Source organism: Macrobrachium nipponense, chromosome 49 (assembly GCF_015104395.2).
Source record: "Macrobrachium nipponense isolate FS-2020 chromosome 49, ASM1510439v2, whole genome shotgun sequence".
Lineage (NCBI taxonomy): Eukaryota > Metazoa > Arthropoda > Malacostraca > Decapoda > Palaemonidae > Macrobrachium > Macrobrachium nipponense.
The window spans coordinates 7,260,312-7,281,899 of NC_087224.1; the positions used below are offsets into that span (position 1 = coordinate 7,260,312).

The 21,588-nt window shown below is 37.8% G+C and overlaps 1 protein-coding gene across 3 annotated transcripts in view; it reads left to right on the forward strand.

Annotated features, from left to right (window-relative positions):
* Positions 1-21,588, forward strand: part of LOC135205298 (dnaJ homolog subfamily C member 13-like) — a 683,293-nt gene that overhangs the window by 530,331 nt on the left and 131,374 nt on the right. For all 3 annotated transcript variants that reach the window (XM_064235698.1, XM_064235699.1, XM_064235700.1), the window contains 2 exons: positions 1,095-1,279; positions 8,240-8,431. In XM_064235698.1, the coding sequence (XP_064091768.1) occupies positions 1,095-1,279; positions 8,240-8,431 (377 nt within the window). The remainder of the gene's footprint in view (positions 1-1,094; positions 1,280-8,239; positions 8,432-21,588) is intronic.

Below are 21,588 nucleotides of genomic sequence, written 5' to 3' on the forward strand. Positions count from 1 at the left end.
CCTTCCAGTTGAGGACAGGATTCTAACTTACACTTGCTGTTCAGGTGTTTGATGCCATAAGCTTGCACATCGAGTTTCCTTTCTATTTTTCTTATCAGAATCATAGAAGCAATCCCATTTCTTCCTCTAGCAAGAGGAGGAAGGAGACTGGCAATAATGCAAACCCTTCCCAGAACTTTGCGTTAATGTCTCTGACTCTAAATATTCTTCCCAGCCCCTTTTTGGATGAGTTATGATTCCTCACTCATGATCATGCAGCTCCTATACTCTGATCAAGTTGTCAGAGGCAGGGCACTCCTTCTCGCTCTTACAACCAGGAGGAATAGCCCAGGTTACTGAACTCCAGTCAGTTCTAGAGGCTTACTTATTCCTCCCACCAATTAGTGAGTTCCTAATGTAAAGGACCAAGGGTTTGTATATCGTGTAGGAACAAATTGCAATATTTGAAAGTAAATTGTATTTTTCCTAACTAAACAAACCTGAGGTCCTTTACATTAATGCCCACCTCATGCCACCCCTCAATCTGAAACCTAGGTCGAAAGGCAAAGTGGAGTGTTTACATCCGGGCAGGTGGGCCGACCCACCTAGTAAATGGTAGTTACTGCCTAACCACCTTGTTCGAGAATTTATCAGCCGTATTCCAGCCTACACTGAAAGTAATTCCTAATGTAAAGGACCTCAGGTTTGTATAGTTAGGAAAAATAGAATTTACTTTTAAAAATTATGATTTTGGTAGCCATACATTGCGTTTATGAGAAAAAGACATTTAAGTTTTTTTCTTCATAGACATAACTAAGGTATTTGGTTTTATACACATAATATATACAGCTTGAACTGTGAACTATCCTCTATCTTTCTCTGGAATGGCAGCACGAACCTTGTATTCCTGAATAACTGCTCATTGCCACTGGCATCAAGTAGTATTGTTAATTCCATTATGACCTGTAGTGTTGAGTTTTTAACTGAGGAACAAAATTTAATTGTTTTATTCAAGTTTTATTTTGTCAAGTGTAGCATGGTTTTGTGGCCTTTATATTGAATCAAATAGTCCTGTGTATTTTTCAAAATGATTATTGTATATATTTGTTTTACAGTTTTAGCACCATACAAATATGCTGGATATCCAATGCTAATCAAAACCATTCAGCTAGAAGCGGACGACGAACAGCTCTTCAGCAAAGAGACCTCTCTTCTAGCTGCGGCAGCAGAATTGACGTACCATACCATCAACTGCTCTGCATTAAATGCTGAAGAATTAAGGCGAGAGAAAGGGCTCGAGGTTTGTACCGAACCTTCTACAAAGCAGTTATTTGCGATGAATCTTACCTACTGTTAAAGTTAGCTTATATCTCTGCACTGATAGGCGAAGAGATATAAGCTAACTTCAATGGTAGGTAAGTATGATAAATTTCATTGTGAGTTTATATTTTCCTTGTTTTTTAGAGATCTATTCCTTTCATCGTATCCAAAATTGTTCTGAAAACTGTTGGTATGAAGCATATTATATTATCATTATTAGAAGAGATGCCAAATGAAATGTGCATGTAAATATTATTATACAAAATTCAGAGCATTTGCTCAGAAACCTCACCAGTATTAATTACCTTTTGTCTTGCATATACAGTTAATCCCTGGTATTCATGGGGGTATAGGAACCATTACCTCCCGCAAATACTTGACACCCCTCAAAAAACACTTATAACTGCCTATTTTAATTGATCAGACACAAAAAAAAACCCCATCTAAAAACACTCATAACTGCTTATTTCAATTTGCTCAGAGACCAAAAACCCCTTGAAAAATGTGTATGACTTCCTATTTGAATTGTTCAAAGACTTAAACCCCCCTTTAAAATGCTTATACTCAGCGATGTATGGTGCCGATATTTGGTTAATTGGGCCTGTGTTAGGTATGTTATGACCCATGACTCTATTATCAGTGCCTTATGACGCCGATAACAAAATCTTGGTGCTTTATAGCACCATAAATCATCGATTTTATGCCGCTAGACAAACGCCATGAAACGGGATTGCCATTGACAGAGTCCACCGATAACCGAGGACTGCCTGTAACTGCCTATTTAATTGTTTAAATACCAAAACCCCACTAAAAGCAATTACTATACTTTCCTGTTTTAATTGTTCTAACACCAAAACCCCCTCTAAAAATTCTCATACCTGCCTATTTTTATAGTTTTATCATAAAAAATTTTAGTCACGAAAATAATATGAAAGTACAGCAAATAGTGAATATTTCTCTATTAATATTAATGTGAATAATGTGGATAAATATTCCAACAAAAAATCCACAAATCGGTGAAGTAGTGAATTCTGAACCATGGAAGGGAGGGTCTACTGTACTGCATATAGGTAGTTCCTGGTTACTGTTCTGACAGCTTGATGATAAGCGAAAGTTTCTGTTAACTGAAAATTGGCAATTTTCAGCACTTATCGGCACTAATAACCAGATTTTGGCGGAGATAACCGGTTAATGGCTGTTCTATTAGGTGCGTATCGGCGCCAATACTCTAGTATGGCGCTGATAACAGGAAAATCGGCAATTTTCTCCAAATTTTGCCGCTAGACAAGCCTCATAAAACTGGATCACCGATAATTGGGGACTGCCTGTATTTGGAAAGAAAGGCATTTCTTTTCCAAAACTGGAAAAGAAGTGCCTCTATTTCCAAGATTTTCACATTAAACAGCTTTTACTAATACTTTAATGAGCTATTCTCAAAACATGTTGAGAGTCATTGTCCTGTGCAGACAGTCTCCAGGTTATGTTGGGGGGTTCTGTTCCTACACTGCGCGTAAGCTGGCAAATGGTGTAGCCTGAGATTTAGTTGAAAATTGTAAGAAATCTTTACTGTTAATTCTTTTGATGTCTTGAGAATGATGTAACCTGCATTTTGATTGAGCTTTTCATGAAAAAAGCTCTGAATTTTGACCATTCTGCCATTTTGGAGCCATATTGAAGTTCAGGCTTCCTTCGGATTGGTGACAAACCCAGAACATGCTGTCATTTGAGAAATAATTTTTGATGAATATATTTGAAGAGCAATGTAACCTCGGAAAGTCAGCCAAGTCTGATGTTAACTGGGGACTACCTTCACTAACCATTGTAGCAAATATCTCTTCAGTGTTTCAGCCCACTATATTCTGCATGTATGTAAACATTTCATACTGACTCCATTAAAGATTTTTGTCATCCTTCCGTATCAATTTGCCAGATTCTTAGCATTTTTTTTTTCTGTGCAGTTTTTCTTGTATACAGGGTTATATATGAAATAGATTTCTCTCCTGTCTTATTCATGCTCTGCCAGAATCCTCTTCTGGTTCAAGCCTTGTTTTTGACCTTTCCTTTACATTTTCTGAGCCTTCTTGCTGGCTGTTGTCATACTCTTGGCCTTCTTGTTGCCTGTTTTCATACTCTGGACCTTCCTGCTGGCTGTTGTCATGCTACTTCTCTGCAGACTGTATTGTAACTAACTGCTGCCCCCTTCTCTTGTCTGTATTCTAGAACCATATCAGATTTGGAACTCTCAGTATATTTTTAGCCTCTAGATACCTTAATATAATTATCAATCTCCTCATGTGTGGTGTGATTTTACACTCTCCAGCCATGTATTTTAGCACTTTTTAGTAAAATCAGTCCTAAGGTCCTTTATTTTCTGTGCAAGGGCCCTTCTTTGCTGCAAGGAGTTTCGCAAATGAGTTTAGCTGGCAGCTTGTGAGTCACCCTTGTTGACCAGTAGTCTGGCAATTTCTTTTCAGTTCATTGAGGCTGTAAATGGTGTTTATTATTGTCTGCTCGATACCATCCACAAAATGCATTGTTCTACCTCATTTAATGCCTGCCTCACCACCAAACCCAATATCCTCTTTTGTTTCCTCCCCATTCACTCTTAGAATTTTTTGACAGGAAAAAGATAATTCCTTACTCCATTAATATTTAACATTTCTGATCATATCTTGTAATGTTGTCTGTAACATTAAGTATGAATTATCCCCCCCCCCTGCTGAAATCAAATCACGTGACCACTTTTTGAAACTACTGTAATCCCCTGGAGAGGGATAGTGATGTCAGTGCACCTCACCTCATACAGTGCACTTTAGGCATTACTTAAGGTTCTTTGCAGTGTCCCTTCGTCCCCTAGTTGCAACGCCTGTCATTCTTTTTACTCTATATCTGTTCATATTCTCTTTTCTGCCAACTTAGGTTCTACCGTCTCCTAACTGTGAGGTTTTCCTAATGTTACATCTTGGAATATTTTCCTAGCCTAGTCTTTCCTATATGCAACAGTCGTGCAATCTCCCATCCTGTTCACGTTCCTCGGTCCCAGTATAATCTGGCTTAAGAAATTGAATGATACCACAACAAGACTTACAACCCACAAATTCCTATAAGACAGAGAGCTCTCTCCTACCAGACCAAACACCAATTCCATCTCTCCTGTTCTACCTGCTCTGTTTTGTTTACATTTCCACCCCACGTCACCGCCATCTTGTTTCAATGATATCACAACACAACTTAAATACATTAAGACACTTCCTAAAATCAAACTCATTATATTGAACAACGTCCACATTTCACCAATTCAGAAAATAAAGATAAAATAACACCTACCAACTGATACATAATCAACACCTTCAGTTCTTTTTACTGTCAATTTCCATTTTAATGCTGAATGACTGCATAAGTCCAAGCACTTGGCCTTTGGCCTAAGTTCTATATTCTCTCCCTCACGACTCTAATCCCCCAATGATTTACTATCTATTACTCATGCTTTCTCTTATAAGAGTTAGAACCTCTATCTTGAGAGTGAGAGGTCTTTCTTGTAAAGCAGCTGGCCAAATGTCCAGCTATCTCAGGAGGTCTTAGTCAGCGGTTTACCAGGGCAAGTGGGCCGTCTAGTACTTTGGTTGGGGTCGACTTGAAACTTCAGTCAGCTGATAGCAGATTTTCTAATCTTTCTCAGAAGCAAGAAAGCTCTTTCTGTCTCAGCATTTAGGGGCTGCAGGACCGACCGCCTTGAGGTTGGTCTTGCTCTCAGGGCGTGGACATCTCTTCATCCTGAGAAATCTCTATGTAGTTCAAGAGTTTCAAACAATCCTGTTCACCGAGAGAACTCAAACCTCCAATGTGGGATCTTACTCTGGTCCTGAGTAGTCTCATTTGAGCTCCATTCAAGCCACTACATCAACCGTCAGTCAGGAATCTGACCCTAAATACAGTTTTTCTGTTGGCCTGGGCATCCCCAAAGAGAGTTGGAGAGCTTCATGGCCTGAGTTATGACGATAAACACACCAGGGGTTGGAGGTCTGTGGCCTTTGAATTTGTCCAGAAATTTGTAGCTAAGACTCAAAATCCCTCGGTTCATGATGGCAGGTTTGCCTCGTTTTCATGTCCTTCCCTGAATGAGTTTGTGGACAGCGATCTGCAGGAGTTTTGCTTTGTCCTGTCAGAGTTCTGCACTGTTATTTAAAAAGGACTCGTCACCTAAGGCCTAGGTGTCGTAGACTTTTTTTTAGTACTGGCCAGCCCAGAATGGAAGTTTCCAAGATCTCCATTTCATTCTGGCTGCGTAAGGTGATTAAGCAGGCATACTCCTCACCTTATAGTTCTGCCACAGAGTCTGTGCAGGCTAGAGCAGATGACATCAAAGGAATGAGTTCCTCTCTGATATTTAAGAAGAAATTGTCTGTTCATAGGATTGTGAATCCTGGTTCCTGGCTTTGGCAGACCATGTTCACCTCCTTTTCCTGAAGGACATTGCCCACAGGTCCTTGAACACTTTTTCCTTGGGTCCAGTGGTGGCTGCCCAACAAATTGTGTACCTCTTCCAGTGCCTCAGCGGGACAGTTTGTATCTTACCTAAGATGATTGTGTGGAAGAGAGAATGAGTGAGATGGCTAGTCTCCTTTCTTTTTTTCCTTCTTCTTCCTACAGGTGGGTTGAAGAATAAGACACGTCATGAACTGGAACTGGTCTGATACAGGTGAGTGTGGCAGCCATACTGGTTATAATAATTTGGTTTGTTCCTAAACCGTAAACAAATCTGTTTCTCAGTAGCACTTACTGTCAAGGGGAGGGAGGAGTGGTAACAAACCCCTGTGGCCTACATGGTTTGTTGCTTGAACAAAGTTCTCTTTACCTTCTACAAATACAATGAATCTGGATATGTCTCATTGTGTTTATTAATACCAAAGATTTGTTCCATGTATGAACAAATGACAAATTTTTAATTATTTTGTATTTTTCTTAGCTAACAAACCTGAGGTCTTAACATTAACTGCCCACCTCTAGTTGCCCCTCTCATATCCTGGGTTGGAAGAAGAGACTGATGCATCACAAGGCTCCAAGCCCGGTCGGTGACCAGCTTCCACCTCATATATGTATGAGTTGCCAGATGCCACAAGTTCCTTACTTGACAATCTTTGGTTGTTTAGTAACCGGTTTTCAGCTGGTGCTAGATTGTCCCATTGTTAAGACCTCAGTTTTGTTAGCTATGAAAAATACTAATTGATTAAAAATTTTCATGTCGTTATGATGGTTGAAGAAGTAGAAAAATGTATTGAAGGCCATTAGGAAATTCTGACAAATTAGTAAGTGGTAAATCTTGTTGAATTCATAGCAAAGGACGATAACACTCAAGAAACAAGGACTAGCATTGCACAAAATCTGGATGACAAGCTTATGTCATAAAGCCATTGATGTGACACAGCAAGAAAGTCTCCCATATAATCTCTAAAGATTTACAAAACTTGCAAAATTTTACGGAATTTAAAGATAAGATTACACCACTTTCTCTCCCTATGTTTTTCAAAAAGACATTGACAGAGGATACATTATTTACTGCTGATATTATCATAGATTCTTCCTTGAGAAGTATTTCAGCATTTGGTGTTCCAAGCTTGCTCAGAGAGATGACCCTTCTGATATATCTATAGATGATCTATTACCTGACACATTCCATTGCGCTCTGCATTTTTAAAAATTTCATTACATTATAGCTGCTATGTTGTTTCAATATAATCATTAAATATCCTTTTGCTACTTGTTATACTTCTTTTCTTAACCGATTGTTCCTCATCCCTTCCTATCTCATGTCCAAACCATCTGTCTTTGAAATCACATTCTGCTTTCCAGCTGTTGAGCACCACACATCTTCTTTAGTTGTAATGTGATCTCTTCTCACTCCAGTCATGAATCTCATTATTTTGCAGTTACATATAGCAGAATCTCTTTCATTTTCTTTGTCAGTGCCCTTGTCCACACTGTACAGTGTAGTACAGGCCTTATCAACTTATCGTGAATATTTGCTCTGTTTATCAATGAAATACTTATATTACTTGAAGTCTTGCAGTCTAACCATTTAGGCTTTCTGTACTCATTTTTTAAAAATTTCTTGCTGCCCTATACTATTTGCTTCAAAGTTAGTTGTGTTCCCACAGTAATAGAAATGCTCTGCCATTTCAAAGGTTAGCCCATTCACTGCAGTATGATGCTCTGCCTCAAAGGTTTGCTCATTCACTGCAGTACAGTGCTCTGCCCCACTCTAGTAGTCATTTGCTATTATAAATTTTGCACATCAGAAACCCTTAGTTTTATGTGCATTTTATGATCCCAAGCCTCTCTTGAGTCACCATCGGTTACATTTAATACTCCTTGATGAGTCCACCTCATTTTTTTATGCAGCATCTATATGGCCAGTTTCTTGACAGTTCCCCCTTCAGAATTCACAGTATGTGTACAGGCAGTCCCTGGGTTACGTCGGGGTTTCCGTTCCTGAAGTGCAATGTAAGCAGGAACTCAGTATTCAGAAATTGTTAAAAAATGAAAGCCTTACCTTTAATCCTTTGGTTGTCATGAAAACTTCCTAATTGATTTAACTTGCTTCTTGTGAGGTGTACAGCCATGATTTTGTAGAATTTTCTCCAAAAATGTACAAATATTCTTCCGTCTCTTACAGCTCGCCATAACACTGAAATGACATAACCTCAGAACATCTACTGTAACCTGGAACAGATTTTTTTATGAATATATTTGAAAAGTGACGTAAGCTTGGAATGACATAAACGGAGACTGACGTAACCCAGGGACTGACTATCTGTAGCCTGTGTCTAGAGTGAATTATGTACTACAGTGGGTGTAATTTCATGGCTTTTTCAGTGTTATTTATTGTTAAAATCCTGAAAACTTTATATGCAAATCAGTCTTACCCTGTGAATCATTGCAGGTGCTACAAGGTGCATATAACCGTTGTGTTAGTGTCCTAAATGCCAGCAGTAAGCAGGGTGATGTTGCTGTACAAGTTTGCACCAATATTGCAAAGTGTTATACAGCTGCCGCTTCCTTCCCACTGTGTCGGGAGAAACTTATTGAGATGTCACACTTTATTAAGGATCTCTGTCACACATTGTATTTCAAGGTAAGTGACACAGTATTTGGTATAAGTTGTCTTATTTTATTTTAGCTTCTTGTAGTACAGTATATGTATGCCTTGCCAGAAAAGGAAGTCATCCTGTTGTATTACATGGTTTGGTGGTAAAGATGTATGTATCAAAGAAAAATCCTGTGTTTTTGTGTATTTCTTATCATTGATAAAGACATGTTTCATAAACGAGGTTAGTATTAAGTTCGTGTCATTACAAATACAGTATGGTGAACTTTTAAGTTGTTTCCATTGATGCTAAAAATTATGCAGTTTGTAGCTGCTAAAATGAAAAGTACTCTCAAAGTAAAAACTGCATATATTTTTCTCAATAAATTTACAAGGTTACCATTCTTCTTCAACTTAATTGGAAGAGAAAATCATAATCAGTTTCCCAGATGGATAAGGATGTTATTGATTGAAAGCACCACAACGTAGATTTAAAAGAATAATAGATAACCCATCAGGTAAGGATACAGGGCATCCCTGAGTTATGGGGGCACCGACTTATGGTATTCCAATCTCATGGTACTTTTTCAAATACATAAAAAATTGATATCTAGTTATGGTGCCGTAATAAAGTTACAGTGTTGTAAGCACCGTTAAAGGTTCTTACAACAAGACTAGGTATGTAGTATCTAGTTATAGCGCTTATATGTGACTATTAATTAATAAGCACTGACTTATGGCATGCCGTTGGAACGGAACCCTGCCATAAGTCACAGACCGCCTGTAATTACATAACCAACATTATACACACACATATCATAAAAATATTTGAGAGGTACTTGAAGTAACTTATGATAAAAGTTTAGGATTTTCACAAGGTAGGCAGTTGGAATAGATTTAAGTGCACACAGATCAGCAGAGAAGAGACTAGAGAGATCCTTTAGGGCAACATCACTTACAAGGAAGCCAGTTGTAAAGGTTCAACACCCTCATGTGCAATTGAACCATCTGCATTGCTTTTGAGATATCCTCAGTTGAAGTGTTCCTATCTGTTAAGATTGCACTCATTCTGCTGATGATCTCTCCCCTCCAGTTTAGTAGACATGGTTATCTGAAAATATCTTTGGTAAGTGTAACTCAGGTGACAGAGCTTGGTGTGAAAGTTACTGGTAGAACCTTGCTGTGATATTATGGAAATAGAAGGCATCCTTGGTTATATATTACAGTCTGGAGTTTTGAATACTAAATGCATCAGTCTCTGATTTGATAAGAAATAATGTGGAGTGCCCATGGGTCAGTCATAGCCTCTCATATTAATCTCACTGCTTAATCTTGGCTAGACATCCGTAAGGAACATTAAAATGTTTGATAATCATAATCCTTGGTCGATGATTCTTCCCCATCTTGTCGAACTCCACCACTAAAGTCTCCTTCAAAAAGTGAATGGTATTGAAGATCAAAGATGCCACACACCAAATTTAAAACTTTTGTTGAGGAAGATTCATTTAGGAGGAGAGTTTAGAGTAGCTGGAAATGCCGATGAGTTGTCAGGAGAGATACTGCTACCCAGATGAATCTCTGAGGATGCATTCTAAAATATTAAGGGTATAATAGTGGTAGAAAAAGGGTATTTCTATTGGTTAAAATAGCATACCCTATCGGGGTACATTATAAGAAATATAATATACCCTTTACAATATACCCTTATCAAGGGTGTAACATATACTTGTGATACCCTTACGTAGGGGTGTATCGTGGTTAAAGAATACCCTTTTACTGGGTATACTATAGGATGTACATATATACCCATGTATATTAATTATATAATTAATATATTAATCCATTACACCCTTAGGTGTAGTTTTAGCTCACAGTATATAAAATCACAAGGTCAATAGATTTAAAAGTTTGGTTTATCAATTTATTATTTTCATCACCCTTGAAAATCAAAATATAGTAGTGATGAAGGCAGGTGAGTGATCTGCAGCTTCATGTATACGAGAAAGAAGGTGTTGTGGTAGTCGGTTGTTTGTGCAATAGGTTTTGAAATATTGGTGCCACACTGTCTGGGATACACTGGCGATGATGTCTCTTTGAAGAATTCAAGCTTTTTATAATACGTATTTCACTTGGGAAGGTTAGTTCTTGTATGTGAAATCAACACTTATTAAGTTTCACCAAAAAAAATGTTCTCAGAATTCTCTAAAACGTCAAAACATTGCTCAATAACTGCACCCAACTCCACCAACCACACCTCACCTCCACCATGCACACGTAACACCACTGGACTGAAATGTTGAGTGACTTTGAGTCTTGAGAGCAGTGACAAGAATATAGCAGCAAATGCGCAAGAGGCAACAAACTATACTTATGCATATGTTTATATATATATATATAATATATATATATATATATATATATATATATATATATATATATATATCTATATATATATAATGATATATATATATATCTGTATATATATGTATATACGTATATATAAGTGTGATCGTGTAATTAAGTGAGTCTTGGCAACAATATAATTGCCAAGTATGTACTGCATTTGTAGCATACTGAACTTGCTTCAGAATTACTATCATTAACTCAAAACTAGTATATTATTAGTGACTATTGTTGCATTACACTATCAGGGTAACAATATGGTTATTTGATAAAGAGTAAAAGTTCATTTCATGACATAATCACATACTTTCAAAGCCCATTTTGAGACTAAATGTAAAAAGAGTATAATATTCACCACAAATGCTCTGCCTATCCATTGAGAGTGGCATTTCTAAGCATTAGAGGTTTTTAACTTGTATTTAAACCTTAGCTCAGTTGTTATACCCTTTCTATACTTTGAAAATTTTACAGTGTGGTGACCTCCACCTTGCCATGTGCCGAGTAGCTTTACTCATGTTGCTGTAGGCCTTATTCATCATTATCTTGAAGAATAGGAAGGGGGCCTATCTGCCCCTTTTGATGAGCAGGCCAAAGTAAAGACTATTTAGTCCATGTCAGAATTAACTCATGGGATCAGTGCATAGAAGCTTGTAGTTTGTGCATAACTACTTTATTATAAGTTTAATAAAATGTAAAAAAATTTGAAAGTGAACAAACAAAGTATTTTTTCTGACAAAGCTTATGAAAATTGAATGTAAACATTGGGAGTTTCAAAGCAGCACAATGACATTAACTGGAAAATTAATGATTGATATGAAATGTATTATCAACATTGATCAAATATTCTCATGTCTACTATTTTGATGTGTTTGATAATCATATGTGAGTAAAAAAGAAAACCTCAATGGTGCTGTTAACATTAATGAAATGCTATAGTACATAGATGGAAACACACACATGCACACAAAAGTAAAACTTTGCGATATTATGAGGTGAAATAAAAAATCATTGATTACAATCAAACAAGATGACTAAATACTTTTTGTTAATGTCCATAAGTATATTTGCTTTGGACACAATATTGAGAAACATTGTATGTACATACTTAGGATATAAACACAGGGCAAGTTTTACTCCTACACACACACACACACACACACACACACACACACACACACACACACACACACACACACACACACACACACACATTATTTCCATGAAAGGGCAAAATGAGAAATCAATGATGATAATAAAACAGAAGGTTAATGACAACTTTTTAATAATGTTCTTAAAAGTAACATACTTAGAGCGCAGTCTAGGGCCCAGTAGGAATGATGCAATACTTTGCATAATTCAGAGTAAGAAAACATAAGAGTGAATAAAAATGGCAACTTTTATCATGTAATAAATAAAAGAAACAAAAATAATACAGGATAATAACAACTGATAAAAAAGATGCTGGATAAAAATGCATTAATAGTGATAAAACCATGGTAGTCTGTCGGTAAACACAGGTCAGCTATCAAGTATCCCATATGTACCAACATGCCTACCATATTGTGTGTTGTGTGAGAGTGAAAAGAATTTTTTTTTTTTATATATAAAATTATTGTATAAGTGTAGTATTCACGTTTTTATGTAAAATAGTTAAAGTGATACTTGCGTATTTGATAGTGTACAGTATGTACAGTACACCTACCCTATTGAATGTTGTTTACAAGAGAGAGAGAGAGGTTTGTTTTTGTTAGCTGTTTTTACTATATAGCATATTTTCTTACAAATATGGGAAAATTCCCTGTAACAAAAGTTTATTTAAAAGTATGATTGTTGTTCTTTATAAACATATTTAATGTTCATGGTAGTGACAAGGTTGAGGGAGTAAAGTAGGCAGTCACCATTTCACATCCCTAAAGATTTTATTTTATTTTATCCAGATTTTTACTATATCCAGTAGGGCCTTGGTTCTATTATTGTGGATAATCAAAGGATGACATTACTGGTGAGGAGGAGGGCACAGTAAAGGTAGGAATGAGTGGCAGACAAAAGAATTGTAACCGTTAAAGTCTTTTCCCACCTTCAGAAGAGTATGCAAGGTACTTAGCACAACCATTGCAAAAAAGGAAAAAAAAAAAGTGTTTAGGCATACTTAATAGGTAGACCCTCATAGTAAGAACAGATAAGTTGGTGATGATGTTTTAAGTACCATAGCAGAGGAAGTTAGTCACTGCTTTGGCTTTTGTATCCGGATTTTGATTTTCCCCACAGAAGTGTTATAATTTTTTAAGTAAGATTTCTGTGCAATGGGATATTATCTTAAATTTACAAAAGTAATTCAAAAAGGTCTTTTGAATGTTTGCATATGTCTGGACAAGCCTGGCTGTAACATATAAGACATGAAATATGAAATGGAGCTTGAAGAGACAATATGGTTGGGTATAAATTGGAATGGGGGTCTTCTGCTTCTTTCTGCATTTCTTGACAGTAGCTCTTAAAGGAATAAATTAGTTACCCATTTTGAGACTGTTTTGTTAGATACTGTCCCAACATTATTTATATATGGGAGCATGTGCCTTTGTATTGAATCTGATACTAAATCTTGGAGAATTGGTTTCAAGGTGGATTTGTGGATTCAGATTATTTTTTCTCTGGAATTGAAGGATTTACCAAAAAGTGAATTTATGTACGTACTTTGCTTAGACCAAATGGTATTAGTATAGTATTATGCATACAATACATGTATTTTAGGCCATTTAGGTACAGTATCTATACCTACATTTTGTTTTTAATGGTGATTTTTTGGATTTTGATACAGTAGATTCCAATTAAAATTTCCTTTGTTACCAAGATGTCAAGGTTTGTCATTAAAGAATATTTCACTTACTTGAAGTAGATAACTGAAGGTTTATACATATGTATGTAGTTTGTATGCAAGTATGTTTTTTTTTTTTTTTTTTTAGAGTACCATGCTGTTGAATCCAATCCTAGAGTAACCACTTTGTGAATTAATTTCTTTGCTTTTTAAATCCCCAATATTCTTACCACTATTTTACCACATGCTCTCAAGGATGTGGAAATGTCCCAGTTTACCAAGGATCTTTGCCATATGCTCAGTTGCAAGGTGAGGGTAGGTCTGCAGACTAAGGCCTACTCCTTTATAATAAGTTTTCTTGATACTTGCATTTTTTGAAGCCTCTTGTCAGATTTCTTGATATTGCTTTCACAACTTACTTTTTTATTTTTTGCCTTATGTATTCCTTTTGCCGTGGAGAAAGTTGATTTTCTATTTATTTTGGTGGAGAAAAAGTAATTTTTCCATCTTGAATTCTATTAGGTTAACTTTTTAAGGTAAATGTCATATCACCTTGCCCGTAATAAGATAAACAACAGAATTGCATCATACCTACATGAATTTCAGACTTTTCAAGAAAACCTTGTGCTTTGTGCTCTGGATATAGATGCTGTACATGTAAACTTGAAGTTTTTGTATATGTGACTTACCCAGTAATTATATTGCTAAGAGTTTCTGCTCGATGGCAGCCTAAATTCAAATTTCACGGGTAGCGCTTCAACGGCTCAGTGTAGGTATACAGTGCCGTCCCCCTATGGCAATACTAGGAATGACTTAGCTAATCACGTCATTCTGTTTTCTGCCGCGCTTGACGAAACATTGAGTGCTTACAGCAGCTTGTTTTTATTTTCAGGTTATATCACCAGAATTCGGTTGAGTTACAACCACCGCAATGCATTCACAGCCTTTGAGCAGGATGAGTCATGTCTTTAGTTTATTTGGTTCAGATTAACATCTGTTTTAGCTGGATACTTGCAGTCTCCGGGAATAATAATGGCCTTATAAATAGTTCTTGAATGGATCACTATAGTATAAATTTTTTTACTTACCGGGCTTAATGTGTCGTTGGTTAAGAATTACCTTTAGTAATTAATCTTGATGATACGTCATTCTTTTAAGCCAAATTTTTAGAATTTGTTTACCGGCCATGAGCTATTAGCAAAACATCGCGTGATTGTTCACCCGACATAGGCTATTCTCAAGCCAAAGGTTATGACTACCTTAAAGTTATTCCAGAATGTTATCCATTCTTTTATCCCAAAATCTTTGCATTTATTTACTTACCGAGATTAGGCTACATGTAAGTTGCCAGTTAATGATTTATCAAAGTAACATTGAAGTGTTGTACAGTGGAGGAGGTGGCTACTTGTCCCTCGATTTTAGACAAAGGTCACTTTCCTGCTTCCCCACACCGGGGAGAAGACATACCGGAGGTCCAAGGGAGGATGGGGTTGCATACAGGTAGTCACTCCTTCAGTCGAACCTGTTGTCGGTCCCAGATATCAACAGACAGCGGCTGGAAAGGCATATGTCTGGATGTGTGTTAGAGGAGTTGACTATCTGGCTTTCGTGCCAGGTGTGTGGACTTGCTCACCTTCTCATATACTCTAAAGATGGAAGTACCGACCTGTCTGTTGAAGAGGAAGTGGATCAGAGCTCTGATCCTGCTTTGGCCTTTTGGATGCACACCAGGTTTGGGTGCTTGGATCTCTCTCTGTATTATCTTTTTTTTTTTTTTTTTTGATTGAGCACCAATCTCCATCTGAGGAGCTACACTTCCATGCTCCAGCTTGCCCGGAGCTTTCCACACCTTCCCTGACACCAGCTGTTGGTAGTTTGGCACTAGCTGTTGAATGCCCGATGACAATCTCCTCATTCGTCTTCGTCGACACTACAGGATCTTTCGTTTGCTCCTGTCCTACCACTTGATTAGGACATCACTTGGGTCATGCAGTAAGCACTGTATAGTCCTTTTCGTGAGGTTTTCGATCACGGAGAAGACAGGTGCATGGCGAGACGTGGCAAGTTCTTGCCATCTTTTGGTGCATTCAACTCCACTCAATTATCTTATTCCCGCAATCTGACCAGTTGTAGGAAGAGAAGGCCTTGTTTGGTCTGTGAGAGCCCATGCTCTCCCTTCTGGAAGTGTTTTTTGCTAAGGTGAATATTTTTTCCTTAGTCCGTGCTTTGCTAACATCACTGCAAATCGATGACCGCGTGCGTTATCACCCCCTCCTGCTAGTTCTGAGAAGAGCAGGCTAGAACTGTCAATCCTCTTTTTTTTTTTTTTTTTTTTTTTTTTTCCACCTACTTCCTGGGTTATGACGTGATGAATGGGGAATATTAGGAACTCTACAGAGTGTTCTCTGCAGAGTTCGGATTCAAGTGCCTCTATGTTCCTGGTCCTACTTAGGATATCACCAGAAGTACTTTCATTTTTTGTGGGAACAGCCAGTTCAGCATAGACTAGTCGTCTTTGGTGTCCTGTTTTCGGCGTAGAAACCGTTCGGGATAACATCTTGTTCACTCTCTTCATTAGAGAATAAAGGATATCTGCCTCCAGTCATTCTTTTTCTCTTTCAAAGCGAAGAAGAATTAGGTGGGCGTTCGATCAACGGTAGCCTACGAATATACATGTATATTTTTGCGGCAGGCATCTGTTAGCAGTTGTACCATCTGAGTGATAGACGCACACTGGTAAGTTAGCCTTAGTGCATGGCCAAGACAAATAGTACCTTATTGTAACCTGAATTGCTGGTAATAACCTGAAACTTAGGACAGCCTTCCATGCCCCCCAAAAGTTTCAAATTGGGACTTTGAGACGTTTAGTTGTTTTGTTTGGCAACAACACCACAGGTTTGGCATTATCACCAAAGAGGATTGCTTTCCCTTGTGTTTCGACTAACATGCAGTTGCTCGAGTGTATCTGTTGTGCACTCGATAGCTATATAAGACGAACACATGTCAAGACTAAATGTACTACTGGGCAACTCGGCCCATGGAGTTGAGTTGAGTGCCTGGCTCCTCATTGAGATTTTGTTCGTCCTAGTTTGTTTTCCTCTGTCAACGGTTAACACCTAACTTGAATCTCTCCCCAACCATTACAGATGTATGTCTTTCACTGGCTTTAGATGCTCACTTATGGTTCTTGTTTTGGGCTCCTCAATTACCATTGCGAGAATCATCCGACAGAGTTATGTCTCATTAGATTCAGCATTGTCTTTCTGTTTACCCTTTACGGGCTGCTCTATGAGCAAGAGCCCATGCTGGCATAAGGCCAGTGTAATCACAGACAACTGTTTACCCCACGGTGCAACAGAAGTCTCGGATCTTCAGCTTCGTCGCAGTTAATGCATAGACCACTGCAGTGATTCAGAATGATTGGTCAGACAAATACAGCAGTTTTTTTTTATTTTCTCTTTATTCATAGTGTTCAACTACTAGTTGTTAACCACAATTTGGAGTGAACATTAGAAGACTTAGCCTGCTCTGATAGCTCTGCTTTCAGGGTAAACAGGAGAGTTACTCCCTGAACCAAACTTCGCAGTGACAAGAAGCGGTTCGTCAAGCAGTATATTCCTGTTTTTTTTACATGGCTAAAGACTTCTAGCCATCATTGCAACAGGAATCAGAGGACCATCCATACCCTAGGAAGTTATGGTAAGAACTCGTCTCTTCCTCTGTCTAAACGTATGGTCTTCCATTTTATATGGGCTTCATGTTTGAGACACACACTGTTGTGGAGTGTCTTTTGGCCTTGTTGGGAGCATAGCTGAGGATATAAGAACAGCTTCTTCCTCCTGAGTTTTCAGTAGTTTGTTGCTCTTTAAGCCCATTCTGCTATTGATCTACCAGAGGCATAAACGATTTTTTCTTATTATATTTGTTTTCTTGTCTATGGAAGCCTAAAAAAAAAAAGGTTGAAATTTTTCAACACCTCGAGACCATTGTTAGTGACTGGCATGACCTTTTCAGTAAGGTGCTGAGCTTGGAGAGCCACAGGGTACAGTGTACCTGGAGCACCCACCACTCTCAGTGGTTGGGTCATGACTTTATTTCAGTGTAGGAGTCGGCGTTTTCTGGTTGTTTTATTTTGGTGCTGCTCAGGCAAGGGGTGGGCACCTATCCAACTTTGCTAGCCACAGGAGCATTCCCCTCACTGCAAAGTTTCCCCTAAGTAGGAGGCGACCCTTGGCTCTACCGCCACGCCACTACGAGTTAAGATGAGCACCAACTAGAGGCAGTATTCATCTGCATAGTTCTCTTAATTAATAGGAACAACAAGCAGTGTTTTTCCATTGCTAGAAAACTTCTATTTCAAATTCATTACATGATTTAATGCTTTGGAGTAGAATATGTCCATGATCCCACCTCCATTGAGTGTAGAATTAGCAATATAATTACTGGGTTAGTCACATATACAAAAATGATATTTTTATAATAAAATTAGATTTTGTATATACGTACTTACCTAGTATATGATCAGAGCCCACCTGCCTACCCCCTCTGATGGACAATTATGCTATAAAACAGAATGATGGTGATTAGCTAAGTCAGTTTCCTAGGTATTGCTGCAGGGGAAAACGGCACGTTATACTACCCTGAGCCATCGAAGCACTACCTGCGAAATTTGAATTTAGGCTGCCATCAAGTAGAAACTCTTAGTGATATAATTACTGGGTAAGTATATACAAAATCTAATTTTATTATAAAAATATCTTTTTGACTAATACACAAATCAGATTGCTGCCTGATATCAGGAATTTTAAGTTAATGATTTTTCCTGTTAGATACCCATTAAACATCTTAGTTTAATATCTTATAGTTAATGTACATCATGTAGTTTATCCTGTCAAAGCTGTTATATATCATGTGCCTTGCCAATCAGATTTCTCCATGCGTAGTGCCAGCCCTTGTTCACTAGCAACATGTACTTCTTGTGTCAGCACAGTTCAAGCCATTACAGTAGCATTGTGTAGCTTTTTCACGACTGTTGTGTGTAGTACTAGGTGCCCTTTTCTTGAATTGCCATTTTTATTTTTTGTCAGTCCAAATGAATTTGAAGGTATTTTTTACTCATCCATGCATTCATTTCTTGGTATTTAGAATATAGGCAGTCCCGGGCTACAGCTGGGTCTTATGTTCCAGTGGTGTGCCGTAAGTTGGAAAACGCTATAGCTTGGAACATCAGTGCTTACGGTGCCATAACAACTGGAACATCAACCGTAACCGAGAACTAATTTTTTTTATGAACATATATTTTAAAAAGTGCTGCAAGTATGGAACTCCATAAGTCAGAGCTGCCGTAATGCAGGGACTACCTACAGTGCACCAACATTTCTAAAATGAGCATTTCAGGTCATTCTTGTAACATATCACTTTTAAGCTTAATACTGTATACATCCTTCTTAATAATCTTTTGGTAAATCTGATTCTCTCATTTTGTGTATTTATCCTCGTTAGTGTTTCACCTTAGCATTTTAACTGTGATTTTGATCATCACGTATTGCTAGTGTAGGTATCATGTTTTTCTTAGGCATACAATGGGATATTTTAATGATTAGGTGATTTTCTTCAGTACTGGACCTTACAGAACGTAGACATTTAATGTTTTTGCTCATGATAAAAATGCAGTTGACTTGTAGCATGTTGAAGTAGCTCTTTCTGACAAAACCCATCATGTTCCTTTAACAGAGGTTTCAGAGAAGTAAATGTCATTTATTATTGCTTTGTAGTTTTCTTTTCTGGATTCCAGTAAAGCCAATGTCATCTGCGGTAAACATTTCGTTTTGTCTTTGTTAGGTCAAGTGCAAGACCTCGTCTCAGATTTCTAATTTGCCACCTTTCTGTCTGGTGGAAAAGAGTTGGGATGATTATCCTCACTTGGGGCCTACACTTGAGCCATACTGGCATGTTGGTTTTTTCTGTTCAAAGTAGCAGTAGTGGCAGTGTACTGGACTCATTGTCCGTTGGGAATGGACAGTAATGACTGTCTACTGGAGTCCTCACACATTCCTACTTTGCCACAGGTTAATGGACAGTGCGTCGAACAGTCTATTTATGCTCTGATTTCTGCTGTGCTTTCAAGTGAGGGTAATCATTTTTTCTCGAAATCCTGCCTTTTTGTTGGGTCTGATCTATAAAGTCTTGAGTGTAGGATGAATAGCGTGGTATTACTCCTTTGCCACTGTGGAAGAAATATAAACCCTCTTGGTGCATCTCCAAGGTAGTGGGTAGGGGATTAACTGCAAGATCAGTTTTTTGTAGATGTGCTATAATGAGTATTTAGGTCTAAGCTACCATTGATGGTGGCTCAAGAGGAGACTGTGACACTTGAATCTTTATATTAAGCTCATTATTCTTCATCCATTAAATGAAAGCTATAAAAAGCTAATTATTGTGGACTAATTGAAATGAACAGATAATGAAGATATACACGTATTTACGTAAGTAGAAAATAGATAAATACAAGTCTAGCACATTATTAATATCCTAAGAAGGATTGCAAGTCTATAACAATACAAGATGTGATGGCAGATTGGTATACATTTACTCTGTCGAGGGAAGTTTTGAAAGTCAGTCCTTAGCATACATGGCAAACTGAACAGAATTCTTTAAATGTTAAGAAAAAATAGTTATGGCGTTGAGTTGTTGAAGTACCTGCTCAGGTACCAACCCCCATCATAATTTGTTCTCCCAAGATTGCTCAAGTAACCCCACCCGCATCACAGAGAATGTAAAAATATATACCACATTGTATAAAGTTATGATCACCCTGTCTCATCCAAAAATGGTCGTCAGAACATTACTTAACAGAAGGTGGATATCGAGAACTAAAGAAAATGTGGATTTCAAGGAAGCTTGAGGAAGGATCAGACGACTTAAATACAGGCGGCCCGCGGTTAACGCCGCAATCGCTTTGCGGCGAATCAGTTTTACAGCTGTCATAAAAAATATTCATTAAAAAAATAAGACATTTTAAGGTATTTTTACGGCACAATTTTTGGTTAACAGCGCCGCTATCGCCGTTATGTCTGACGAATTCATACATTTGTAGAAATGCCGTTCAGACCGTAAAGATTATGCAAATGATATTAACAAATTTTATGGAGAGTTATTACATAGGTATTAGGGTAAAATATAAGCCTCTGACGCTGTTCTATGCTGAAAATATTGAGTTACATAAGTGCAAATTTAGCTATGGATGTGTCGATTTATAAATTGTTCATGCTTTTGTTTGAAATGTGTATGAAAATGTATTACGTAAAGGGTTATTTTTATTTCTGCACAGAAATATGACACAAAGGCAGCTTTTGAAACTGCCCTTCATATTATCAGAGAGAATGTTTTTTCATGTTCTTCCCCTGTGAGCTCCCACCTGCTGCTCTTCCGAAAATATCGAGTTAAAAAAAGTGCAAATTTAATGATCGATGTGTCGATTTTATAAATGTTCACACTTTCATGTTTAAAATGTGTATGAAAATGTATTACGTATGGGGTATTTTTATTTCTGTGCAGAAATATGATACTAAGGCAGCTTTTGAAACTGCCCTTCATGTTATAAATACGTTTTCTGGGCTCAGCTCGTGTCGCTGCGCGAAATATCCCTTTAATCTATTATTTCTAGGGTAAATGTACTAACACATACCAGAGAATAAATAAAATAAAGAAAAAGGTCAATGTAACTGACTCGCTCACCCCTCCAGGAGGGTGTCGGTATGAACACTAGGCGAGTGAGCCCACTACCACGAGCCAAATGCCAATAGAAATCTCCCACTACAAAAACCTCCAAGAGGGGAGCCGTCCCACAGAGTGAGCAGCTCGTACTACTACTACTCCATCCCATCTGCCGACTGCTGCGCCTCTGGTGGCCATCCTTTTCAGTTAGCGCACACGAGTCACACGTGTTATTTTTCTCTCTGTTTTTTGTGCCCTTTCTTCGGATTATCTA